Genomic DNA, 25,798 nt, shown 5'->3' on the forward strand with positions numbered 1-25,798 from the left:
CCGCAATATTGTCTTTGCTCGCTAAGGCCTTCCGTTGACACGGAGTTTTAAGGCTGATGTTTGATGGCCAAGGCACAACAAGGGGCAGCCAGCTGGGGACATTGGATGCCCGAGCCTGTACTCATAAGCTGCTGTTCAGCTAGTCATTGCAATGGGCTGTGCAGATCATGCAGTGGTGAATGGTGACCATTGAGGTTTGGTTATGGGGAAGGACTGCCATCTGGGATGTATGCATGCTGGTTAGATGCATCATGCAATGATTGCGCTGCTCAGCGCCCATGACTTGCACACGCGCAAACGGCATGGGCATGTAACCAATGCAGCTTTATGGGAGTCATTGTGGTCTGATTATAGGTTGCATGTAAAACACATTACATGAAACAGGAAGGCGTATCTTGCATTTGCAGTACAGCCCGCCAAATTCAAGGTGATCACTAGCACCAACGGACCACCCGAGCAGACAGAGAAGTTTGTAAAACTTAAGTCTAGGACCGCATGCTCAAAGACTGACGACACCTCAAGGAAGTCTCTATTACATGTGCCTCGCCTAAAACTACAAAATAGCACCCTAATTCTCTGTCTACACTTTTTTACATATTTACAGCAAACTTACAAGGACAAGTACAAATCTTAGAACTGGAGAAGCTTCCACAGGAGAGTTTTGGTGATATCAAATGCTCCAGACATCACCATTATGACCACCAGCAGGAGCACTAGACCCCACCGTGTGTTTAGCTTCACACTGAGGAGGTCCTTGCTCAGTGCCTGGAGGTCCTTGCTCAGTGCCTGGAGGTCACCGTCGACCTTATCCAATTTTGTAACCTGAGACACATGCAAACACGCATAATTGTGAACACACACTCGAAGGAAGGCTTGCCTCACACCCATAAGCACTTTGCTAAAATTAGATCTCAATCAAACAAGACATTATGCACTCACCAGGAGGTTCTCCTGCTTTGATAATTTCGATCCTAGGGAGTCCTCCAGGGCCTCCATTTTTGCTCCCTGCGCACATTCCCACGCTCGCTTAAGACTGCCAAGGGTAAGCCAGGCTACAATACAAAGTTAAGGCGTGTCAATTGCGCTGGTCACACACCAGTACATCGGTCTTCTGTGTCAGGAGGCTCAGGCTTGGAGCCATTTCGCTGGTTGTCTCCTGCTTTGCCTGTGCAGTTCCAAGAGCTGTTAGTGCATCCAAATTCCTTGAGGGCTTCTTCATGACTTGTGAACAGGAAGATGCAAATCACAGTGACAGCGCACTTGTTTGCTTGCAGCTGTAGTCATCTCAGCGTGGACGCTGGCCTGCTCAGCGTCCACACCGACTTTCTGCAGCTGCCTCCTATGATCTGCAGCTGTATAGCTGCACGCTCGTGGTATTATAGAATCCCTGTCAACACAACAGTGGCAAGTAGAATTAATACGGACAGCAGAAAGTCTGCGTCACAGTTAGACCACAAAGCAGGAAAAACAAGCTGCTGACCTGCATCGGGGTGGCCGAGAAATTGGTGGGGCGCTATACGGAGGGACAGCCCTTCCACGCAGCATTGCTCCTTTGTGAGCGGTACAGCATGAAAAAATATAGGCATGCCTCAATAAACATTGCGAGCTGAGCTGAGCTCGCCGAGCTCCCAGGCCCCCTCCCCGATGTACCCCATTCCAATTGGGGTCAACGGGCAGGCCATGAGGATGCACTTACGGGCAGCTGCAGGAATAATTGATGTAGACCCATTTAAACCCCGCGCTCCCCCAGATTGAGTTTCGGTGTGTTGAGAAACTTATCAGCAAGCCGAGTGTGGGTAGCTTTGACTTTAGCACGTTTCCATCGTGAAGCGATTGCCCCCAGTTCGCCCAACCGGCAGTCATCACCTGCTCTTCTCTCTGGTTTCATATTCTTGTTCATATGTTTTACACTGTTTATGGTCGGCCTGGCTGCAAAATTGTGCCGCAGACCTGAGACTTGCCGCTCATTGGCTCAGGCTCAGCGCACAACCATATGTTCAGATTTTCTTTACTGTCATTCCAAACATCTTCTCGACGCTGATCCTTCGAGAGGAGTTCAGGTATTGTTCACCACCTCTGATATGCAGCAGGATGCTTTCATCGTCCTTCTCCCCGGTGATCTGTGCGGGTGAAGTCTTCTCTCCATAGTTGTGCGTCAAGGATGATCATACGTTCAGGGAGAAATAGCATAGTCAAGCATTGTTGTAGCAATGCAATCATTGTTTTTGCAGTGGTACATCAGCTTGTCTTCTCTTGGTTGCTCTCAAGTTGCTACACTGACCTGACTAACCTGCCCATTTCACAGGCGTTGGAAGAAAGGGTCGCATGATTCGTCGAGGAACACCACCCTGCCCATCCCCGCTCCGCAGCAGATGTCGAAAGACAGGCCTGTGCCTGCCTTCTGTTCGTCTGTGCCATAAGTTGCATGCAAATTGTGGTGGGCACAAATCCCACGGCTGGTGTTTGATTGCTGAGTTAGACACTAAACTTATTATTTATGTCCATACAGGTCATTGGGCACGGGATTGCATGGTCCCTTCCAGTACATGGCCAGTACTCGGAGCCTAGCAGCCCCCTCCAGCAAATCAAGCATCGCTGCAGCAGAGAAGCCGAGCAAAGGGATGAAGGCCCTCACAGGCGCCTTGCAAGCGACAGCGGGGTCAAGCCGAAAGGAACAGCAATGCAGGAGGCAGCCATTCCAGCAGCAAGCAGTCAGAGTCGGATGACGAGGGCAGCACCTCAGGCGATGCTTCAGGTATAAAAGACGCAGATGGTGGCTCACAAGGCACGAGTAACTCAGCTGGCTGCACGTTGCAGAGGAGGAGGGGCGGAAGTATACCACCAACATCGGCAAACGCTATAAGAAGTGGATGAACGTCTGCTTCAAAAGGGGCATGCATGATTTGGAAAGTTACCCCAAAGAGGAGTGGACTCGACAGACTGCCGGCAAGTTAACTGAACATCTCATCTGTTGCCATGCATGCACGAGGATGTGACCAGTAAGGACCACACTGATTGCGAGAGGTTAGGCAAGCATAATCAGCTCAGCTTCCAAGTCTGACACATCACTTTCACGTGCGCAAAATAATTTTGATCAGTCAGAAATGTATCTGGTAGGCAGACTTCAAGTATTCCTACGAGAAGGCTCGTTGCCTAGATTGAGCACATCCGCACACTTCTCCACGCTGCAGTTGAAAAGAGAAACTGACATCCGCCAACCTGGGCGCCGCCTAAAAGTCTCGTCTGCAACCACAGGCGCCAGCACCGGCTTCAAACTCCGAGCATAGGCGCCAGGATATAATGCCACAAGCTTGACGGCAATCTTATTTACGATGCAGCCACGGGCGCCAGCGCTGGCCGCACGGCGAACGCGCCCGGGTTGATGGTGACGGATTTGGTGGCGTTGTCGGTCTTATAGATGCCCACGAGGCGATCGGCCAGCTCGAACATGTTGTTGCGCAGGCTGATGATGACAAACTGCGCGTTCTTCGTGCGCTCCTTTATGTAGTGCGCCACGATGCTCACGTTCTTGAAATCTGCGCGCATGCACAGGGACGGTGTCAGATAGACGGTGTCAGATAGGTGCTGAGGATTGGTGTATTTCCTTGATTTCTGCCTTCAAAAGTCAGTCTTCAGCACTCAGCTATCAGACTAACCCAAGCCTGGAGGTACACACACAAGTGTGCAAAGCAAGGCTATTGCCGCAACTATCTTAGGCCAGCTAGCCCGGCTTCACAGGCTGGCCCCTTTGGTGTCAGGCAGGAACCTGCGAGCCTACCAGCATGCTTGTTGTCCAGGTGCCCACTGCCATGCAGCACAGAGGCTGCCACAGTCAAGAACAGAACACGGGGTCCAGAGCTAGTGGTACGTAAAGGTACGGTTGTGTCAAGAGTCCCCGGAGGGGTGCATGAAAGGGGCAGATTGCGCACCGAGCGCGGCGTCGATTTCGTCCATGACATAGAGCGGCGTGGGCTTGTAGTGGTGCAGCGCGAAGACAAGCGAGAGGCTGGAGAGTGTCTTCTCGCCGCCGCTCAGATTCGCGATGTTCTTCCAACTCTTCTTGGGTGGCCGCACGCTGAAGACAATGCCCTGCGCTCACAGTCATGGGTTACGCATTATTAAACTGTCATACGAATGCTTTCCACGGCTTGTATTCCGCTAGTGGCCCCTGGTCTGTTGGGATAGCAGTGCAGACCATGCAGTGCTTCGCTGGTGGCGTCTGCCTTTGCATATGTCCTAATCACGGCAGCCAATCTTGCACAAATGACTGCCTATCAAAACTCAGTGGACATTAAGGCGGCGCTCACACAGATTTCCTTGACATCTCAGAATGCTACCAATGCCAGGCCAGCGCTCTGCATGGAGACTTGTGGTGTCATGGAAATGGACACGTGGGGCATCCACACTGCACACACTTCATCAAGGCATACAAGCGGGCAAGAGAAGGGCAGGCCACCCACCTCAGAGAAGGGGTCAAGGGAGTCGACGAGCTCCAGCTCAGCGTCGCCGCCCAGTGTGATCATCTGGTACATCTCCTTGAGCTTGAGGCTGATCGCGTTGAAGCCCGCCATGAACTCGTCCAGCCGCCGCTTGCGCAGCGTCTCGTGCGCCTCCCGCACCTGCATGCATGCGATTTTCAGATTCAAAACCGTCATTTCCAGATCCAAATTTACAGGGGCATTTTACAGCATGCAAACCGGAGACATCTCAGCCAACATGCCCCACGGCAGCAAGCAGCAACTCACATCGGCAGCAAGCCCAAAATTTGTGCAGCATGGCGGTTCAGGCAAAGGGTTTTTCATGCGCCCCTGTGTCAGGTTAGGCAGACGGAATATAAAGAACTTTGTGTATGGGGGGTTTCCCCTGTTTCGGCAGCGGACAGAAATTGGGTGTTGGAGCCAGAATTGGCATCAGCGCCAAGGGAGCACTGAAACAGATTTGGTGAGGCAGCCGCATCAGGCAATGCGCCCCACAGAGGTCCCCTCAACCAAGCCTTTCCAGCCCATGAGCCTTGGGCCGCAAATTCCTACTGTCTGACAATATTCTGTCCACAGCAGCTGACCCGCACAATGCGCCGCTTGTGACGCGTGCGTGGCAGGACAGGCCACATGCATATTTTAAGTGCCTTGTTAGAGTTCCGGCTGGCGGGGGGCGATATAAATACTGAGCACCGTGCCCGCGGTTGACTGGGTCTTGCTTGAATCTGGCGAGTCCAACAAGGGGTAGGATTGTGGCAGCCTTCAACGCAACTTGTCTGCAGGACGCACCTTGCCTCTCGGCAGGAAAAGCGTGTAAGAATAAGAATAAGAGTTAGAGTTCTGATATGGTCCCCTGCATGTCAGTACTGAAGGGGCGCGCCTCGTTGCGCGCGGCGGTGGCGGCCTCGAGGTCCGCCAGGCGGGTGGTGTAGTCAGCGTCCTTGCGCTTCCACTCCTCGATCACCCCCAGGTCCGGCGCCATGCGGCCCAGCTCCTCCTCCAGCATCGTCACCCTGGGGCGCGCAGGGGTGAACGGTTCTACTCAAAGGGAGATGATTCAAATTTAAAAGGGCAGAAGAGGACTGTCAGAGCAGGAGTGTGCTGAAGGGATACTTCTGGTCGCAGGCATGCAGGCACGCCGGCTACTAAAAAATTAGTTGGCCACAGCACAGTAAGCAGAGGAAGTCAACAGCTAAATGTGCTTTGAAAATTGAAATTGCAAGTCATTCTCGGTTTTTCTCTGTCCAGATCGGCAGGGCGCATGTCTCAAGCCCAGGACAGTTCCCCGGCCAAGAGGGTCATTCAATAAACAGGCCTCCATGTTTGCTTGATTTTGCAGCGACTGATTGTCACCTGTACTCGAGCTCCTTGGGGTCCAGAGCATCCAGCTCCTCAGGCGTCAGCGGCGCAGGCGCCTCACCTGCTGAGCCGACAGTGAAACTGTCAGACACCATGTTACAACTATCATCCCTCTGAACCCTGGGGCTTAATTAGAACTGTGTGGGGCATTATAATACATGGGAAGGTGGGGCTGCCTGGGTCACCCTGGTTAGCTGCATTCTTCACATTGCTTGGGCACTCTTTTCATTGAGACACACCCTGCAGAAGCAACCCAAGCGCAAACAGAGATCCCATGCGCCGCAGCATGTGAAGTGCAGCTATCAACAGCCTTGCGCACCAGCTGGCTGTTCTGGACATCATCTGTGTTTGGAGGCTTCGTCTGAGGCCCTGATGCTTGGGGAAGAGGCATGCGGAATAAGTGAGGCATGCAGAGTAAGTGTGCCGGGAGATTGCCGGCTGGGTGTGGGCTTGTCAGAGCTCATAGTAAATCTACAGGCGCACACACTGAGCGCATCACGGCAGCAACTGGGAATGCACTCCTTAGAGCTGTGGCTATCAGCTGTGGCCGTTCTGAGCCTTTGCCAGCACTGTCTAAAGTCAGGGTTACAATGCGCGTTACTCAATAAGGAAGGGGCTGGGACGTGCCTTCGCCCTGTGCGAGCTTCTTGGTAGCTTCGGCGAGCTTGCGCGTCCACTGCTTCTGCATGCTCTTCTCGGCCGCCGCGCTGTCGCTCTGGTCCTTGATCGCGTTGGATATATTTACCTCCGCCACCTGTATGATGTTCACCTGCCCCCAGCGCATGCTTCAGTAGGTTATTGTTCCCTTAGTAATCAACATTCCCTTAGTAATCATCATCCTCTTTGATCTACCCCTACATTCTGCACCTGGATGACATCCCTATGTCATCCATGCGATGTCATGGGGAGTAACACTTGGTTGCATAGCATGGAAAATACCGCCCATGAGAGGAGGAGAGAATGCAAATGTGATTGAATAGCCAAGATTTGTGTGTCAGAAGGAGCTTCTGTCATGTTTTTTTGTTTTGCTGTGGGGACATGACACCAGGCAGCGCATGAGGACATACAGTGCGCAGATCAGTTGGTACTTCTCCTGTCAGAGGAAATTAAGAGAAGTGGGGGAGAGGGAGAGGGAGGGGTGGCCGCACCTCCTTCTGCTTGCGCTCAAACTCGCTGCGGATGGCCGCCAGAGACTCGGCCTTCTGTGCGAGGATGGCCTCTGTCGCCTTGGCCGCCTGGAGCACCTCCAATGCCTGATCATCCAGCTCCTGCACCGCATCACCACCCCATCAGAATTTGAATTTAAATTGGCCAAGTACTCAGCATCACAGCTCCTGATGTCTCAGTTCTCCTTCTGACCTCACTCACAGGTCAGAGAGATGTATGAACCTGGCAAATCTGCGCATGCCTGTGACCTTGGCAGGACGGTGGACAGACACTCTTCTGAGAGCAAAACAGCGGGGGGTGGGCATTTATTGTCCTTGTCGAAAGGAATGCCATCCTGCTCACACTGCAGGACGCTCGAGTGGCTCCCCTATGCTGCCAAGCAATGGGTACCTGACAAGACCTATACTTCATGACACACACCAACCAGGCAATTATGTTGGTATAATGTGTATAAGAGGTAGACCTGGCAAGTCCTGGAATGATTATGTCAGACAGGACCTGGCTTCGCTTGGATTATCTCTGACCTGGTGGAGGAAAGCCCAAGATAGAGAAGGTTGGAAGGCTGTCTTAGAAACGCTGCTGCGACGCACCTGATCCTCATGGATTGGAAAGGCGAATAATAATAGAAATAAAAATATCAAAAAATTCTAATAATAATAATAACAATCATAATAATAATAAGCACACCTTGTGCTCGTGCTTCCTGGCGGCCAGGTCGGCTTCGGCGGCGGCCGCGTCGGATTCGGTCTTGGTGGCCTCCTTGCGCAGCTTCTCCAGCTGCTTCGCGGCAGCTGCCGCGCCCACCTTCTTCTTGGCAGATTCCTCCTCGGCCGCAGCGATGTCCTGCACGCAACACACTTCTGAAGTTGCCAACGCTTCTGCTGCAAAAAAAAAGTCCGCAGCAAATTGGCTGCTGCAGTGGCGCCACGAGCTTCAGTGCATGTAGCAGGTCATGCCCCACATCCAGCTGGGCAGCGTCATTGCCAGCGACTGTGGGAGGCAAGCAATTTTGGTGGGGCAGTCTTTGTTTCGTCTGCTCGTCTCAGTCGCTCTCAGCCGTCTTTTTGGCCTAACACAGATCCCCACCCATTCAAGCTCTTGTTTGGTCAGGATGTCGGGCAGAGGGCTTCATCTTCGAAAGCCGGGTTTGTCGCACAAGGAGGCAGAACCCACACACAATGTCATGCATGCTCGACATTCCGTGCTCGCATTGTATCTTGTCGGGATGGCATGTGACTTGCGTTCAACATCACAACTGCAAGGCAGCCCTCCTCCCAGGTTGACGCACGCACTTCTTTTCCCTTCATAGTTGTTTGTCATGGGTTGGTCATTGCATGCAGGGGAAAAGGGAACACTGACATGCAGCAGCTGGGCGACCTTCTGGCGCTGCTTCGTGAGGGGCGGCCCCCCGGCGTCCTCCATGCGCGCCTCCAAGGCGGCCAGCTTCGCCTGCAGCGGCGCCAGCTTCTTGCTGATGGGCTCCAGGTCCTTCTGCGCCGCCTTGACCTCCGCCTCCAGCCGCTTGATCGCCGCGGCGTCCTCAGTTGCGACCTGCAGTTGCCACATCGCCGCAGGATGAGGTTTGCTCGTCTGTCCTGTTGGCTCATTTGAGGCATCAGCCCATCTGTCATGATCTTGAAATGGGTGGCACAAACTCACTGCTTCTGGCAACTTGAGGGGCCTGAAAGTATAGGGTACATGCAGTGTTGAAATCAGTTTCTTGTTTCAGGACTGCATGTGATGCGGTGCTGCACTTAACAGGTGCGGCAGAAGCCAAGGAAATACAATTTGAACCTGCATATCCGTGCGTGCCTTCCAGCTGACCTTGCAGTCAGGAAGGCACGGAGGCCAAGGCACAGCAGCACCAAAAAGGAGAAACAAATCATCATTTTCCCGCTCTCCAGGCCGAAGACCAAACAAAAGACACTCAAATTGAGCAAGGCTGGTGAAAACTGAGCTCTTGGCCCTTCAATATGTGCAACAGATTCTGCTAGAGACGGCCAATGCAGTACTGTAAAAGTGAAGCTAAGCTGACCTTGGTGGCGGCGCGCAGGCTGTCCACCTTCAATTGTGCAACAGATTCTGCTGGAACGGCCAATAGAGTACTGTAAAAGTGAAGCTGAGCTGACCTTGATGGCGGCGCGCAGCCTGTCGACCTTCAATTGTGCAACAGATTCTGCTAGAACGGCCGATGCAGTACTGTAAAAGTGAACCTAAGCGGACCTTGGTGGCGGCGCGCAGGCTGTCGAGGCGGGCGGCAAGGTCGTCGGCCTTGGCACGCTGCGCTGCGGCCTCCATGCGCGCCTTGGAGATGCTTGTCTCCAGGGAAGACAGCGCCTTCTCGGCAGATGACAACGCCGCTCCAGACCGCTCCGCCATCTGCCGCGCCTCGGCCAACGCCTGAAGAAGACAACTCGTTGAAACGATTCCTCGGGGTCTCTTCCCACCGATTTTTTGTCAACATGGGCCATTTTGCAGAACAGCCAGAATAAGAGAAACTTCTGTGACACGATGTCTGATGCCCTGCAAGATGCTGTGTGCAAGGACGTAGCCGGGGTAGTGCCCCATCTGGCGTACATGTGTCAGCAGCCTGTCCCAGCAAGGTGACTCATGCATTTTTTGACAGAGATGTGGTCTGATGGCCAAGGGATCACCTTCAGGCTGGCTTCCTCCTGCTTCTCGGCGGCAGCCAGCTCGGCGGCTGCCGCTGCAGTTTCAACCGGCCGTGGTGCCCCGCTGCCAAGGCGCATGCGGCCGCCTCGCGCCCTGCCGCCGCCGCCCGTCATCGTGCCGCTGTCATTGATTATCTCGCCCTGTGAAACATATTGCATTATGAACATTGTCTTCAGGACTGCAAAGCAGAGCGGCGGCGCAGCATAAGTGTTGCACTGGCACACAAACATGCGCATCGCAATGCTGGACCGCCACTGCCTGAGAAAAGACCCACATCCAGCAGATTTAGCCCGCAGTGCACGACATCAGCTCTTCTGTTCGCCCGCTGCTTCACGCCAAAATGGAGACATCGAGGCATAGCGCCGTTTGTGAAGTGCAAGCTTGGAAACAAGGCAGACCTGGACAGTAACGACGCGCGCCCAGCGCTTATCGCGGCCGTAGGCGATGCGCGACGCCTGCTCCAGATCAGCAGCGACCACAGTGTCCCCGAGCGCGTAGAAGAACGCCGGCCGCAGCGCCGCCTCGCTGCACTTGACCAAGTCGAACAGTCGCTGCACGCCTGCGCAGACAGGGCCCAGGATATCAGTAACATGAGGGTGAGGTGATTGCCAGCGTGGCGGAGTGGCGCGCCTAGTCAGGCGCCCTGCTCTGGAGATCTGGTCAAGCCCATGTCATCATCGCCCCCATCTTGTCCTTTCATGGGCATGGCCGGGCTCAGCTCGGGTGTGTTGCTTGCATGCTGCGCAGTGCTTTCGTTGCAGAGCCCTGCATCGCTGCTCGGGCATGGCAAGTGCATTGCAAGCGTATATGCTCTGCATGGAAAGGCAGAATGCGGCTCTTGCATGTGGCCCGAAACAAGAAAGCCTGGTCATGTTGATGACAAAACACAAGTCCAAGGCATTTGACACACGGACGAGGATGAGCAGAGCGTTAGCCCAGGCAGCGGCAGATCTGGCCTCTGCTCGTTCAGCAGATGCATGCTTGACTTCATATCAGGTGGCACACGTCATTGCCGCCAATACCTGGTCTTAAAACACCAAATATATGCAGAAGGGAGCGCACCTTCTGGGGGCGAGACGCTCTGCGCGCATTTGGCGGCCAGGTGGGCCTGCTTGTCCAGGATGAGGAAGGTTGCCACGCCCAGCTTCCGGCTACGAAGAAGTTCCACGCACGCCTGCGCGCAGCATTTTTTATTTTTTATTCTTGACTTGAAGCTAAGTTACAAAAAGTGACTGTATTTTTTGCGTTCTACTGGTATCCTGGGCTTGCCTCGACTTTCCTGGTCCCCACGAGCAAGGGGGAAAGCAGCTGGCAACTCAGCTGCGGTCAACCCCAAACAGCGGACACTAATCTGAAATCAGGGGAGAATAAGAAGATCCCTGCCAGTGCCACATGCTGCCCAGATTGAAGGGCTTCCCATGCACAAAAGTAGTGCACATGTAAGAACCCATTACTGAGCAGGTGTAAAATTTCCTGCCTGCGCGCTGGCAGTGTCGTCCACAACCACATAATCCAGCGCAGGCGCGGCCGTCGACACCGCGACGTCAAATTTGGCGTCGATTGCGCCCAGCTCACCTGCGCACACTTGGCGGCATTACGCAAGCAGGGGCCTTGTAATGAGCAATGCTGAATCTCTGTCTTTTGAGTGGTCAGCGCCGAAAGAGGAATCAGCGTGCAGCTGTCAGCTGCCCAAGAGACAGCCAGCGACAAAGGGCACATGCTTTAAATGGTGACAGATAATCCTACAGTGAGCTTTTTAAAGCCCAGAAAATCAACATGCCAACATCGTTACATAAACGCATATTAATGACCCAATTAAGCATCCTGAGGGCCATATCTTTAGGGCAGCAAATTTCAGGGCAAGCATGCAACGCTTGAGAGCAGATCAGGCGCGCACCGAGGCGGCCGCGGATGCCAGGGATGTCCTTGCGCGCGGCCATGAGCGCCTGAATGACGGCGCTCTGGCTGCTTTGCGCGCTGCGCTCCGCTCTGCGCTGCGCCACCGTGCCGCGCACCTGGCAGCAAAAACGGAAGATTGAATGCTGCTCTTCATTGAAATTGCAGAAACGCAAGACAGACATCCTTGTGTGGACCCAGCATGGGTACGGAAAGGGCCAAACCGGCTGAGCAGGTGAGATCACTTCAAGAGCTAGCTCCCAACATGACAGGGGCGACCTGGTGCAGTCACTGATGCCAGGTTGGGCAGGTGAACAATTCAGGCACATGGTAAAATTAGGCGACAAGCCAAAACAGGCACCGAGCAGTGGACCACGCAACAAGCCAAAACAGGCACCGGGCGCCACATCAGCAGTGGACAACGCAACAAGCTAAAGCAGGCACCTTGCGCAGGGTTCCCTGCAGCCGCTCCGCCTCAGCCGTGGCGGCTGCCGCCTCTTTCCGCGCCGCCTCGGCCTCCCGCCTGCGACAGGTGCGTGCATCTGTGCTTAGAGCAGTGGTCGCCGTGGCTTGCAGGAACCATTATTGAGGCTGATATGCCACAAGCAAGCACTGCCCACATGCCGCTCAAAGGGACGTTCTCGCAGAATTGCAGATCGCCTTGAATTATGCATTTAATATACCCAAGCTGGCGGGGGCCGGAATACCACTGAGCACCATCCCCCCGGTTGATGAGTCTAGCTTGGATCTGGCAACTCCAAGAAGGCATACACTTTTGGCAGCCTTTATCTGCAGCTTGCCTGCAGACCGACCTTGCCTCTGGCAAGAAAACCGTGTAATGTTAATAATGGAAATGTTTTCGTCTGTAATGCGTGTGCATGCGTACCTGTGCTTGCCCACGGCCTCGTCCATGCGCTTGATGTCTTCCTCCTTTGCATCAGCTGCAGCAGTGGCCGCCTTCAGCCCGTCCTCAGCATCCTGCACATGCGTCAGAGCCTCAGAAGTTTGACAGCAATCCTCCATCCAAATTGAGTGCTTCCAGCATCATCCACCATCTCACATGATAGTGAGATGTGTAAGGTCTACCATTGAGATATGGTACGCTTTATCGTCCTTGCAGCTGCTTGTCAGAGGACATCAAGCAGCGGCCGTGAGAGCGGCATGCATGGCACAAATTTCAGTGTGGTTCAATGCTACCCGCTTCAGTTCTATCCATGACTATGTGTCACGACTGCAGAACTCTACAGGAATGAGCAGGATCCACGCTTGCAATAATAAGGCGACTGCCAATATGATCAGGAGGCCAGCATGCATTTTGCAAGCTGATATGAACAACATTCTGGCTATTGTTGGGCACGCAACGTTTGCGCCCGGGTTTCTGGGATCTCAGAAAATGGATGATTGCACTTGCCTTGAGGCGCTTCTTTGCATCGCCCTGTTTCTTGAGCAGCTCAGCAGTTGCTCTCTTGAGACGGACGTCACAAAAGCATTAATGGCAGCCATTCCCTCTATCTCAACACTATCCACCTATTATCTTAGGCTGCAATACAGAGAGGATGCTTGCCTTGAGGCGTTTCTGCGCGTCGCCTTGTTTTTTTAGCAGCAGGTCGCGCTCTGCAGTTGCGACACTTATGCGACCGTTGACCTCGGCAGCTTGTGCTTCCCAGGGGGCCTGCTGCGTCCTGATCTGGCTCGCCTCGGTTCGCAACCCCTCCACTTCTCCTTTGATCCCCTCGCACATCCTCGCCAGCTCCTGGTTAGGCAGGTCACAACAGTGATGCACGGAATTGAAATTGGTGGCAAATGGGAGCAGCCGAATATGAGCACCAAATGTGCGCGTCCGCATGAATGCACCCTCTTCCTTGCTGCGTCTGAATGGCATTAGCATCTCGTTTCCAACTCTATTACTCATGCATGCATGGTGAGCTGATATCGTTGCGCCCCCAGCACACAGGCAGCCATTTCCAACAAACACAGACTGGCAAATAGGCGTTTGCCTGTGATGAGAGTCCTGCCCGAACATTCCCAAGCAATTCCTATCGGATGTAGGGAATTTGCTTGGCGCTCTGATCTTGCAGATCATGATTAGCTTGCAAGACATAGTTGCCTGCAAATACCACAATTGCAGTACGATTGTGGGAAGACCATTAAGTGGTGATGTCATGTTAGCAGCTTTGGAATGTGGCATTTGCTTGCCATGGCTCTTTTTGGTTCTTTTCGAGCTTGTGGTGTGATGAGTTGATGTGTATAAATTCCTTGCAGCTGTACCCTACCTCTTCCTCCTTTTGCAGCTGCTTGGCCAGCTCCACGGCCTTGGCTGCCAGCTTTGGCGCCTGCTGCTCCAGAGACGCTGCCTCCTCCGTCAGCACCTGCCGGGAGTAGCAGAAAATCTATTACATGTGAGTGTAAGGCACCATGCATTGCAAGCAGAAGCAGATTTGCAAGTTTGACTCTGGTCTGGGCCTCTGTAAATGCACCGAGGCTGCCCTGACACACTATGACGGGCTGACTCCCATATTCCTATTATTGTGGCATATGTTTTGCAGCCCCAAGGACTAGGCATGTCAAGCAAGGCCTTTCGTGTTCCCTTGCTTTGTGAAGGTTTTCATTTCCATCCCAACCTGTTGAAGGCATGAGCAATGGCACAGAAACCTCTGGCTTCCCAAGGGAAGCCATCCCTCTCTGCAAAACTGCATGTAACTTACACAGATTACCTTCACCCTTAAATCACAGGAGGTGAACAGCTCGCGCCTGGGCTTTGGCAGCACCTACACTTAACTCACATTGACCACGATCTAAGCATAATCGTCACCTCCGAACAACATGTCCCATGCCATGGACGCCTGTGGATCAAACAAGGGAAGTCCCCACACCGCAGGGATGCATGCACCACATACAGCAAACGCTGGGCGCCATTGCCCAAATACAAGAAGCTCTCACACAATATGTGGGACCGCCAATCCTTTGGGTCAAAAGTGTTTTGTACACATTTTTAATAGGTGAACAGCTCGCGCCTGGGCCTTGGCAGAGTCCTTGGAGCGTTTGTCGGCCAGCTTCTTCTGCTTGGCCAGCAGGTGCTTGATGTCCTCCCGCAGCTTCACGTCCTTGCGCTCATACTCTTTAAAACGCTCATTCGCAGCATCCAGCTCCTTCTGCATCTTCCCGTGCTCCTTCTTCTCCGCCTCAAACCTGCACATCAATCTGAGGCTGACTGTTCTTCTCCAAAGCAAGCGGAGGGAAGTATGCTGAGGAGGTTCTGCCCTTTGCCACCCTGCCAGCTGTAGAGCGTCCTCTTTGCGTACAGACACCACTCCCACCCATGCATGCATGCTAAATGTACCAAATTGCTCCTTGGAACATCTGCATGGTTGCACATTAATGGCCTTGTTGCACCAGGTTGCTTGCAGGAATGAAACGCGCAAGGGGAGCCAGCTCTGTCTTGAGGGTGCTGCGTCAGGTGCAATTCGAATCAACACAAGCCACTCATGCGTGCACAGCACCCATTGAGACAGGCTCATCTGCTCCCAGAATGCATTGCGATCCTGGGAGGCGCACTCACTTGCTCTCGGCGTCCTTGAGGTCCTGGCCATAGGTTTGGAACTTGTCCTGCTCGTGCTTCAGCTTGGCCTCCAGCTCCACCAGATTGCTGGCAATCTTGTCAATATTCCTCTGCGGCAGCACACCACTTCGCAATTTTCAACCCAGCACCATCGTCTGCCCGGTCCACCTCGGAATGCAAGTGGCTGAATTTCCTCCTTGTGCTCTATGTCCTGAACCCAGGAGCACCCTCAACAAGGCGCAGTGCGCGAGAGCTCCATCCTTGGTAAATTCACAAGGATGCACTGATCCCCAGGGCATGTGAAAGCATGCCAGTGACTGGCGAAGACCGATCAAGACTCATGTCAGTGCATCCACCACATATCTGCAGACAGCGTGTAGGTGCAGGTTTGTGCGCGCCTGGCCGTCGCGGACGAAGATCTGGAAGATGGTGGACTGCGTAGCGGTGCACTCCCGCTCCTTGGCAAGGTATGCCTCTGCGACGGCTTTGGCGCCGTCCAAGCCGTCCCGCTCTTTCTCGGCCGCCTTCACCCGGTTCACCACGCTCTGGCGCGCCTCGCTCAGCTCCTCCAGCCTGATCAGGCGCGATACCATTACTCATACCTTAGTAACATTAGTAACCATTCATATTAACAGATCACCCGGGTCACCACGCTCTGCCGAGCCTCGCTCAGTTCCTCCAGCCTGATCAGGCGCGCAACCTTTCACTGTCAAAGCAACCGGCCTTGCCCGCAATATGCTGTGGATACCTCCAGTGGCAAACGGTGAGACATTCAATGACAGAGGCGCATGTGAAATATTTCGATTGCACACATCAAGAGACCGTAGGAGAAACGAAACAAGGCGAGCTTGCCACTCCTCCTGTACTGCTGTCAGGTGGGGAATGTCATGTAACGCGATTGCCAGTCGCCAGGCAACATCTTGCCGCCTGGATAGACATCTTTGGTGAACTTGGGCAGATGGGAATGGGGATGGTCGGGCGGCACCTCTTGGCGCCCTCCTCCAGCTGGGACTTGTACTTGTCGGTCCCGATGATGTCCTCCAGGTACTCCAGCAGGCCTGTGTCGTGGGGGCCCTGAGCCACCGGCTTCATCATACTGATCTGCTCCACCTCCCCCTGTAAACACAACAAGACACCCCAGATTCAGCGCCAAATGATTTCCCCACTAATCCCAGAATACCTCGTGCAAGATTCCTGTGCTGTAGTTCGCCTGCTGACTCATGACGACGACTGCAGGAGTAGGAGCTAGGCTGCCACACAATGCCTTGTACTCCAGATTCAGTGCCAGAAGATTCTCCAGTGTCAGGCTGCCACAGAACGCCTTGTACTCCCAGAGTAGACTGAAAGGCTCCTGTATCAGGCTGCTGCGCATTGGTTTGCCCTTGACACATCGGTGTGCGCCCACATGAAGGAGCGCTGCATCATGCATGATGCTGATTTGGACTGCCTGGCTGTGCGCATGGTGCAGCACCAGTCAAGTTCTGTAATTAACTTGTCAGCGTCAGGTGTCTGGCCGATGATGTGCAGCTGTCTGCTGGGAGACCGCAGCTGGCAACAACGGCTCCTTGGATTGAGCAGCAGATGCTCACCCTGATCCAGAAATGAGGAGGTTTCCATACACCAGCATGCATGTGACAAAGGACAATGGTGCCCCTTTGCCCGAGCCCTTTGTCTGTCTGTCCCCTGCATGCCATACTATAGAATGCCCCACTTAGAGGTCATCTGCGGCCTTAGGTCCAGAGAAATATACATCACACAGAGTATTATATCACACATCTGCCAGAACTTGGCATAAGGGAATGGCATGAGAGTGACAGGGGTGGATGACCTGCAGGATGAGGAAGCGGTTGTTGTCCAGGTCGATGCCCTTCCCCTTCAGCATGTCGGTGACCTCCCCAAAGCTGCTCTTGCGGCCGTCCACGTAATAATTGCTGCTGTTGTTGCGCATCGCTGTGCGCGAGACCACAAAGCCTGTGCCTGGCACCACCTCGAACGCCTCGTCATCCTGCAGAAGAGCAGATTTAATTTTGAGTTTATACTGATGAGCATCCAGGGGTGATTGTCACACTGATTCTCATCTGCACGCCAAGAGAACAGTCTTGTGCATGTCAGAGTCTGCCTTCGGCTCACTCTTACAATCATGCATTGCACATCTCTGTCGTCTTGTGCTGCATCTCTAAATCTGCATGACACTGCCTGAGAAAGAGGGCATGAAACACCGCTGAAGCATCAAGCAGAAAGAACTTTCAGGAATGCAAGATGTATGTAGGCTTGACAAAATTGAGGATTCCAGGGTAATTGAGAGTGCTCAAACGCACCAGATCGATGATCTCCTGGAAGTAGACTGAGACCTTGGCCGAGTCCAGGTGCTTGTGGTTTGTGGAGTTGTGTATGAGCTCCGAGACTTTGCTGAGTCGCAACTGTTGTGCACGACACATAAAAGATGTTTGATTGCTTCTACATCCATCGCTGCTCGCTCCCTGCTGGGAGGTTGGTATAGTGACGGGAAGGAAGCATAGGAGGAAGGAAGCAGGATGCACACCTGCTTCGCCTTTTTCCCAAATACGAAAAGCATTGCGTCGATGACGTTTGATTTGCCGCTGCCATTGGGGCCCACCACCGAGGAAAAGCACTGCAACATCCAAATTTTACAGTCACACACAAAAGCTGCCGCTGTGGGATATTTTGGAAAATGATCGTCAACTCACAATCTGTGCAAAGGCAAAGCATAGAAATATGACAGCGTTTGTTTAATGGATGGATGCACGATGCCACGACGTTGTTAAGGAAGTACCTTATGGAAGGGTCCTACACGTTGTTCCCCGGCGTAGGACTTGAAATTTTCCAGCACCATCTCTGTAATGATAAGTCGCCTGGGCCCAGCCCCAGTGGCTTCGCCTTCTACCTCCATCTTGTTGTATTCTTTGCTGGTTATGCTCTACTCGGCTTTCAATCAAGGTTGTGATAGATAGTTCCTGGCACTCCGACTTGGCTAGCCAATTAATGCCTCCATTGACGGACGCGGCATGATGTGCTTTGTCAGCAAGAGTTCCAACAATCTCAAGTACATTCAAACCTTCTTGTGGCCATTGAGGGCGTGATGGTGCTCACATCGCCACCTACAGCGACAAGTGTTTGTCAAGGAAACTAAGGGCTGCTTTGTTTTGGTTTGTTGAGCACGACATGCTGAAAAACTTCAATATCATTGTCGCGAATCGCACGTGCCTTAAGCATCGACACGTGCCCGCTAGCCGCGTTTACCGAGCCTGGTTTGACTCCTTTACTAATCCTTTTGCTGTCCCTGTGCTGAGAGAAGAGCATCCGAAGCTGACTGTTTGCGAGTTCAAACTCAATGAAAGTGAACACTTGTTGTACCCTGGGAACGATCGGTGCTTGTCAAATCGGCAACGGAGCGTTCGGCTGCCAGCTCGGCTGCCGGGTGCAGGCCGGTGTTGTCTAGGGTCTATTTGAGTGAGTTCTTGACATCCATACGGTGCGATCGCAATCCCTGCTGCATAATGTCAGGTATGGTTGTTTTTTGTCCCTTCCAAAGCAGCAGAGAGAGTCGCGCTGTGTCCCTACTGCCCGTCAAATTCGATTCTTGGCCTGAGAGGCGCAGTAATGCTTTTTGCAGGAGATTGATCTTTCTTCATCAAAGCAGAGGGGCTGCAAAAAAATTCACAACATCTAGTGTCTTTGTTGAGCACGGGCGCGAGGCAGGAAGGAAAAGCTCGGCACACGCCAAAAACCTCCCAGTATCTACATCGGGGCGATTGCGTCAGGCCTGTATTTCAGGAGATTCCTGCAGCCCGATGCCCCTCTTCAGATGTGACAAGAAGTAATACCAGCAAAGAAAGGGGGGACTGGAGTTAGCTTGGAAGCTGATGGAACGACCCCAAGAGTTCCACACTCAGATGTGGCCCCAGCTGCAGGACCTTCCCAGCACAAGCGAGAGCCAGCCACCTCTATGCCGATCATACACCTCGACAGCCGCCATATACTGCGAATTTGGGCACGAGGACCGCCTGGCATTTTCCAGTGGCAGGAGGCAGCTGCGCTGGTGGCACAACTTCAACCAGATGTTGGAGATTGTTCTGGGTCGTTATGGCGCTGTTTCGGCCGAGAGGAGCGAAGTGGGCGTCTGTGGGGTGCTGGGTGTGAGCAGCGCTGATCAGGAGACAGACCCCTGGCGAGAGCTTAAGGCAGTGCAGTGTGCCCTGGACCTCCTGGATGCAATCCAAGAGGCGAGGCTTCTGCCCCATGCATTCTATGTAAACCCACACTACACAGTGATGCGTGCATCTATACTGTGGCCTGCCTGGTGGCAGAATCCTGACACACACATATGGAAGATGTCCGCAACCCTGGTTGCTTCGTAGTGGGAATTTGCAGACCTGGTATGTCATGATCTTTAGCCTGCCGTGATGAAGGGTTGTACACGCAGATGCAATTACCAGGCGGGGGCACAATGCCGGCGCGCATAGGCGTGCATATGGGGGCAGCAGCTGATGGGCTGGTGGGCTCTGCAAACACACTACAGTACAGGTGAGATTACAATCGCCAATGAAAGTGGCATGCTACCCAAAACAGGAAAGCCCCTTGCTCGCACCATATGCACGGGCAGATCTGTACAACAAGCGACACAAGACATGCATGCCATGTCTTGGCATGGCTGGCCTGATTTGCATGACAAATATGGATCCTGCATCAGTGTGTCCGGTGTCCCAGCTCTGCTCGATTACGATAAGTGAACGCCCTCAGACTTCTCTCTGTTCTGATTGATCAATATACGGCTTGCTTTTGTGAAACAGATTGGCGGGCCCGGCGCTGTCAGTGGCGCGCTCACTGGCGAGGGCAGCACCCTGGGACGGAGTTCTGGCCTCAGCTGAAGTGGTCACGAGGCAATTGGAGCTGAAGTCACTGTGGCGACCTGCACAGCCGCTGACCCTGAGCAGGGGCGCCGTCCTAGACACGTATCTGCTGCCAATTCAGGCTGCGCCGGCCTACGCCCAGCACCCTTCCGCCCCCCAGGCCAGGACCTTTGGTGAGCCGCTATTCCTAAGTCCATTGCGGGGCATGCTGCATATGCACAATGTGTTGCGTCTAACAAGGGACCTCAAGGAGGCATGCGACACTGCCTTACGTCCAGACTGAAAGGCTGCGTTGAGTCTCTTACAGCTCGTTCTTATTTAAGCAATGAGTGTTCTAGTTCCTCAGTCTTAACACAAAAGCAATTGTTGGTGGCACTCTTTGCTCAGAGTTATGAGCTGGCATGCAATCATGGGGCTGCCTGCAGGCCCCAGCGACTGGACGGCGTGCAAACAACCATGTGCCGCGGCGGCCTGGCGCGTGCACGACGGCGGCGGCACCGCGCTGCACGGCGGTCTGCCACCCGGCTACCAGACGTGGGTCCTCTCCGCACGCGCGACCGCCGCCAGCTTCGCCGGCCGCGGTAGCTCGGCTGCACCCGAGCCGGCCGACGACCCGGGCGGCAACTCGCGCGCGACAGGCAGCCGCGCCGCGCAGCCGGCGGGCGCCGAAGATGCGGGCCCGCAGCACTGGCCTGCCCAGAAGCCACCCAAAGCCGTGCCCGCGCCGGGCAGCGCCGCCGGCCGGCCAAAGCCGGCGGCGCCGGAGGCGGCAGCCGCCGCGGCGGATGCTGCGTACCGGCTCCTGCAGGACGATGCAGGCAGCGCAGAGGGGGAGCCGGACGCAGCCGATGCAGCCTCTTTTGAGGAGGAGACAGCCAGCAGCGATGGGTCTGACTCTGGTGCAGCGTCGGTGTCGGAGGACGGCTCTGGCTCTGGCGCGCTGTGGGATTACTCAGACGCGGGGCCAACTGCAGTGATCACAGGGGCGGAGGCACCCATGGGCCTGGCGGCATTCCCTTCGCCGAGGCCGCGGCGGTGGGTTTCTGTGGCGCCAAGTGCTTGGCAACCGACGGGACCGGGCGCAGGGCTCAGCTTGCACAGCCTCCCAATTTTGGATGACAGCCTTTTGCTGGGAGGCGTTGAGCAGCTGCCAGCGCTCAGCCACCGCGCCAGTTCGGCGCAGCCGCCACGCAGCTTCCCCGCGACTCCCGCGGCGTCCACGTCAGCTCCGGCGCAATTGAGCAGCCGGCCCGCGGCGGCCGCTCCCGCGCAGGGCAAAAAAGTGGCTGCGGCGTCCTCGCAGCCCGAGCTGCGGCTACGTGGGGGGAGGGCGCAGAGCAATGAGCTCCCAAAGGAAATTTTCCTGCCACAGGCGTCATGTTCGAGGCCGGCCGGCAGTTCGGCGTGGCGGTGGCGGCAGTGCGAAGAGGAGCCGGCCTCGTGTTGGCGCGGCGTTGCGGCAGCCGTCGCGGCGCGGTGCAGTGGCCGGGGCGGCCGTCTCGTCTCCCTGGACCTCCCGGACGGCACCGAGGTGCTGCAGGACGCAAGGCTGCAGTTTGCGTGAGTCCCGCACAAGCACAATATCGACAAAGAAGCTGTGTTAGAGCTTCACGATAGCATCTTTCTCGCATTCTTGGTTGGCAGGAAGAGCGTGTAATAATATTAGTAATAATAATAAGTACAGACGCTGTCATGCACCTATACTTTGCTGCTGTGACATAGGCTGTATTGCATGTCAAATTGATCCACTGCTCACACTGACCTACACGGGGTGATGTGGGTGCAAGATTCGCTTAAAATGCATGCCCCACCGAAATATTTGGGCGTGTTGTGCAGGGATGCTGCTTTGGAACGGCGTTTCCAGGCCATGTGGGCGCGGCACAAGCGCTCACACGATCGCGCAGTCATCTTCTTCTTCCTCGCCATGTTTGCCCTTCGCGAGCTTCGCCTGCTTTACTTCCCAGGCTTTGCCCAGGTGCTCCCTTCTTGGATTTGGGTCTTCATCACTACTGCCTTTGTGGCGCTTCAATAAATGGCTTGAGGCCCTGCCCCCTGCGCGTCACCTGGCATTCAAGTCAGAAGATAATGGTGCTGTGCAGCATATAAGGTTGTGTTCGATATGATCTCTATCCGGGGCCCGCTGAGCAGCTCGCTCTTGTCACGTTCCAATGCCTGCAAGAACATGATGCAAAGAGTTTACATGTAGATAGCGTGTGCGGAAGCTGATGTGATGTGCTGGGCATGCAGGTGACGGGCTACACACCAGGGGCGACGAATGTGCTGGTCACCTGCTTCCTGTTCGGCCTGATGGCGCTTATGCATATTGACCAGCAGCTCTTCGAGCGTCAGCGCACCAGACTGACCCTTCTCATGCGCATCATCAGGTCAGCCCCAGCTGATGGCAAGACATCTTCTAGCGTCGTGCAATTCCTAGCCCACCTAGGAATCAAACATCTAGCTTCAATCTTTTGGACGGCCCTCTCGATTGCTTGTTGAAGAGGGCTGATTGGGGCCACTCGCGTACCATGGTTCTCTCCTTAGCAACAGCTAATGTTGTTGCAATATTCCAAGAGTCTGTCTTGTTGATCTGCTCCATGTGCATCTGATGCATGTCTTCTTGCTGTCTGGATACCTAACTAGAGGTGGCATGGATGGGGAGAAGAACACGCAAAAAGTCCCAAATACCCAGCCTTCATCAGCATGTTGTCTCAAAATGTTTGGGCATTTGGTGAAGTGTGTTCCCTGATCTGATAGAGCATCGTGCTGCTGTGGTGCAGGACTTTGGCGGTGAGCTGGCACCACGTGAGGTACTACGGCGTTGCCTCCTCGGTTGCGCAAGGCACCTGCCGCCCAGGCTTTCCCTTCTTCTCAGTGCTCGCCAAGAATGCTCTGCCCTGGGTGCGCACCAAGCCATGCTTTTCATATATTCATCTACTGTATCTTCCTTATAGCTTTTGGGCACTGCAAGCTTTTTCCTCTGCACTTAGTTCCACAGTTCGACAGTAGCATCGCTCTAGCATGCACCAAGATGGGCGATCATACATGCATGCACGACTGCCTTCATGCATGAAGTCTGATTGCATTGGAAAACACCCAAATGGTGAACGTTCAGTATGGCAGAATTCTTGACTATTACGGGCACTAGCACTGCAGGATAGATACAATTCTACCGTTACAGAAGTCCAAAATGAATACCTGTCCTCCACCGGCATGTGTAGCATGCATCACATGCATCAGCGTGTGTGGCATGCATGTCATGTAAAGCTGACAGATGCTTGCCAAACAAAGGCTAGAAGCCACCAATCTACTCAGCTCGAAGGCTTGTTTTGTCATACTCCTTGTAAATCCGCAAATGCTTCAGAAAGGGCTTACAAGAGGCATGGGATGCTTGTGTAATTTTGGGACTCTGGCGCAGGCCGCCAATGAGTGCGCATTTCATGCATGCGTGACTGCGAGCAGTTACTGAAAGTTGGATTGCCATGGTATTTTAGGGAGGCAGTGATGCATGCATCAGCATTTGTGCATGCACACGCAGGCTGCCATGAGCATGTGCGAGGGTAATTTACTGAGCGCGCATCTGATCGGCGATGCTATAGCGCTGGCGGCAGCTGCCGCGCAGGCGCCGTGGTTGTGCGGCGACATGTGCTCCGGGCTGGGCCAATTTTGCTGCTCCTCATGGGTCATCCTGCAGGTGGGCTTTATTTCCTTTTCCTCCTGGAACACGCCTTAAGTCTAGTCACCACCAGAAGGTTTTGTAAAATGTTGGTATTATCACCTCTGCTGAAGACATCATGTGGGTACTCCACCTACAACAGACAGCATGCAAAGAAGCTCTTGAAAAAGCCGCTCGGGTCACAGAGTAGGAGGTCATCTTGGTCGTATAAGAGATATGAGGATTTGCAGCTCTATTGCCATGCAATGCATGACGTGCTGCACTGCTCGCTACGCAGACAAGACAACCATGAAATCTTGACAGATCATTGGCAGTGCAATACATATTGCATGCAGCCCTGGTGCAGAGGTGTCGAGCAGGAGAGGACCGTTGCTGGGATGCTGTGTCATTTTGCTGCTAGCTGACCTGATGGATTTAAATAGCTTGTTTCCCTGATGAAAAACCATCGCTAATGAGATCACCGATGCTCGGCTGCAGGCGGTGGGGGGACTGCTGCTGCCGACAGCCACAATGTATGTGCTGGAGCGACGCGTACGCGTGGCGTTCCTGCATTCTCTTTATGCCCCTGGCGGCAAGGCCGCTCCCGCCAAAAAAGAGGGCTTCGAGCACCTGCCTTTGGGCTCCAACAGCCTCGATGTGGGGCCTAGCAGATGATGTTGTCTAGGGGTTGTGGTCCCTGGCCACACCAGGCACAGGGGCCTCTATATCTGACTAGTCTGATTCAGTACCCCCTGCCAGGCAAGAGATAGCTCAGAGTTTGTTCTCAGCCCGACGAAGAGGCGGGCGTGCCGGTGCGCGCACGCCGTTCTACGACCTTGACCTGGTGCCGTCGGAAGGTGATCACAGGTCAGGGGTGTTGCGGCAATGTGTGTCATGGCTGGGAGTGAAGTAACCAGGGACCCATGCAGGATCATGTATGGGCCCCATATAAGCCCATCCAGCCATGCCGAGGGTTTTGGATCTCAATTTCCCCATCTCCAGGCCTCATGGCCAATGGTCAAGTCGCCCCATGTCTTAGGTGCCGTCTGCCTCCTGGACAAGGATGGGTGGCAGCAGTCAAAGCGCCGAATGGCATCGCCGACTTTCTCGGCAACAGGATCATTTCTCTTATCTTTTGCACGGCTGTCAGACCTACCTTTTATACACTCCGGGCTATCCGTAGCAGGGGATTTTTTAGTCCCAGTGGGCACAGTCAAAGGTGGAGTTCTCCACGTTTTGCTGCTCCTCCGGCCGAGTCTTCGTCGTGCTTCGCTTCCATCGTGTTCTTTTTTTAGGTTGACTGCGGTGCAAAAGGAGCACCCAGACAAGGCTTCCGAACAGTATTAATTATATCCCCTCCTCCCCAGATCAGGTACCCGAGAAGACTTTCCAGGTTCTATTCCTACGGTGCCTCTGCTTTTTGTGCATGCAAGCGCATGCGCAGCCCTGGTGTCAGCAGTCCAAGACAGCAGTTCGATGCCTTTCCTTGTCTCAGGCTTGTCTCCCTGCTGCTAATCTATGGGCATCGTTGGGTGCCGAAGAGCCACTGCTAGCGAGGCGGTCATACTTTCAGCTGATTCGACCATGCATGCAGATCTCTGATCGCTGCCCATATGCAGCGCTGTCATGACTGTAGGAAACTTCATGGCTTGGCAGTGTTGAAAATCCAGCTTCTGGACTTTGCAGAGTCGCCCCAGCGTAGAAAACCAAGAGAGGATTTGAAAGCAGCAGCGTAGTAGCCATGAAAACATCGCCTAGTAGGGTGATGCTTGATGTTTTGATGTGTGCTCCATTGGGCTGACCAATGTGAGGACCCCTGATCGATGCAGTGCTCGCTGCGAGCTGCAAGGTGATTGGTGAGAGTGCGGCTGGGGACTTCAGAAGACTCTGCAAGAGGACAGAGCAAGTGCTTGGAAGTGTGCTAGTGTGCGATAAGGAGTGGAAGGGCGGTGGTAGCTTTTCAGCCATTATTATTATTATTACACGCTTTGCCTGCCAAGAGGCAAGGTGCGTCCTGCAGACAAGCTGCAAATGAAGGCTTCCACAATTCTGCCCCTTGTTGGACTCGCCAGATCCAAGCAAGACCCAATCAACCGTGGGCACGGTGCTCAGTATTTGTACCGCCCCCCGCCAGCCGGGGCCA

At 54.1% G+C, this 25,798-nt stretch overlaps 3 protein-coding genes across 3 annotated transcripts; 1 reads left to right on the forward strand and 2 right to left on the reverse strand.

Annotated features, from left to right (window-relative positions):
* Nucleotides 1–357: 357 nt before the first annotated feature.
* Nucleotides 358–1,585, reverse strand: COCSUDRAFT_34168 (hypothetical protein). Its single transcript, XM_005644043.1, has 5 exons — nt 1,481–1,585; nt 1,261–1,387; nt 1,097–1,165; nt 940–1,005; nt 358–822 (listed from the first exon to the last, which is right to left on the reverse strand). Exons 1-5 carry the CDS (start codon nt 1,543–1,545, stop codon nt 631–633), a joined length of 519 nt encoding a protein of 172 aa, XP_005644100.1. The 5' UTR covers nt 1,546–1,585; the 3' UTR covers nt 358–630.
* Nucleotides 1,586–3,327: 1,742 nt separating this feature from the next.
* Nucleotides 3,328–18,043, reverse strand: COCSUDRAFT_38065 (RecF/RecN/SMC protein; the record flags this gene model as incomplete). The annotated part of the gene is made up of 27 exons (XM_005644044.1): nt 3,328–3,536; nt 3,930–4,089; nt 4,461–4,619; nt 5,359–5,491; nt 5,832–5,918; nt 6,461–6,606; nt 6,986–7,105; nt 7,731–7,847; nt 8,364–8,555; nt 9,228–9,404; nt 9,659–9,817; nt 10,076–10,236; nt 10,740–10,851; nt 11,155–11,252; nt 11,575–11,692; nt 12,018–12,115; nt 12,347–12,392; nt 13,123–13,326; nt 13,847–13,942; nt 14,588–14,762; nt 15,133–15,242; nt 15,531–15,705; nt 16,118–16,248; nt 16,961–17,137; nt 17,451–17,552; nt 17,675–17,764; nt 17,927–18,043. The coding sequence occupies 27 exons, from the start codon at nt 18,041–18,043 to the stop codon at nt 3,328–3,330; spliced, it is 3,669 nt and encodes a 1,222-aa protein (XP_005644101.1).
* Nucleotides 18,044–19,046: 1,003 nt separating this feature from the next.
* On the forward strand, nt 19,047–24,330 carry COCSUDRAFT_58306 (hypothetical protein; the record flags this gene model as incomplete). The annotated part of the gene is made up of 9 exons (XM_005644045.1): nt 19,047–19,337; nt 19,577–19,677; nt 19,944–20,176; nt 20,429–21,563; nt 21,840–21,978; nt 22,251–22,387; nt 22,781–22,901; nt 23,539–23,694; nt 24,154–24,330. The coding sequence occupies 9 exons, from the start codon at nt 19,047–19,049 to the stop codon at nt 24,328–24,330; spliced, it is 2,490 nt and encodes an 829-aa protein (XP_005644102.1).
* Between the last annotated feature and the right edge of the window lie 1,468 nt (nt 24,331–25,798).

Source organism: Coccomyxa subellipsoidea (assembly GCF_000258705.1).
Source record: "Coccomyxa subellipsoidea C-169, whole genome shotgun sequence".
Lineage (NCBI taxonomy): Eukaryota > Viridiplantae > Chlorophyta > Trebouxiophyceae > Coccomyxaceae > Coccomyxa > Coccomyxa subellipsoidea.

What these genes read in the sequence shown, in the direction of transcription:
- COCSUDRAFT_34168 (XM_005644043.1), bottom strand. Translation starts at nt 1,545, where the DNA reads ATGCTGCGTGGAAGGGCTGTCCCTCCGTATAGCGCCCCACCAATTTCT. An exon ending in TCTCGGCCACCCCGATGCAG is followed by an intron (nt 1,388 to 1,480) that starts GTCAGCAGCTTG and finishes TTGTGTTGACAG; the next exon opens with GGATTCTATAATACCACGAG. An exon ending in CAAAGCAGGAGAACCTCCTG is followed by an intron (nt 823 to 939) that starts GTGAGTGCATAA and finishes CATGTGTCTCAG; the next exon opens with GTTACAAAATTGGATAAGGT.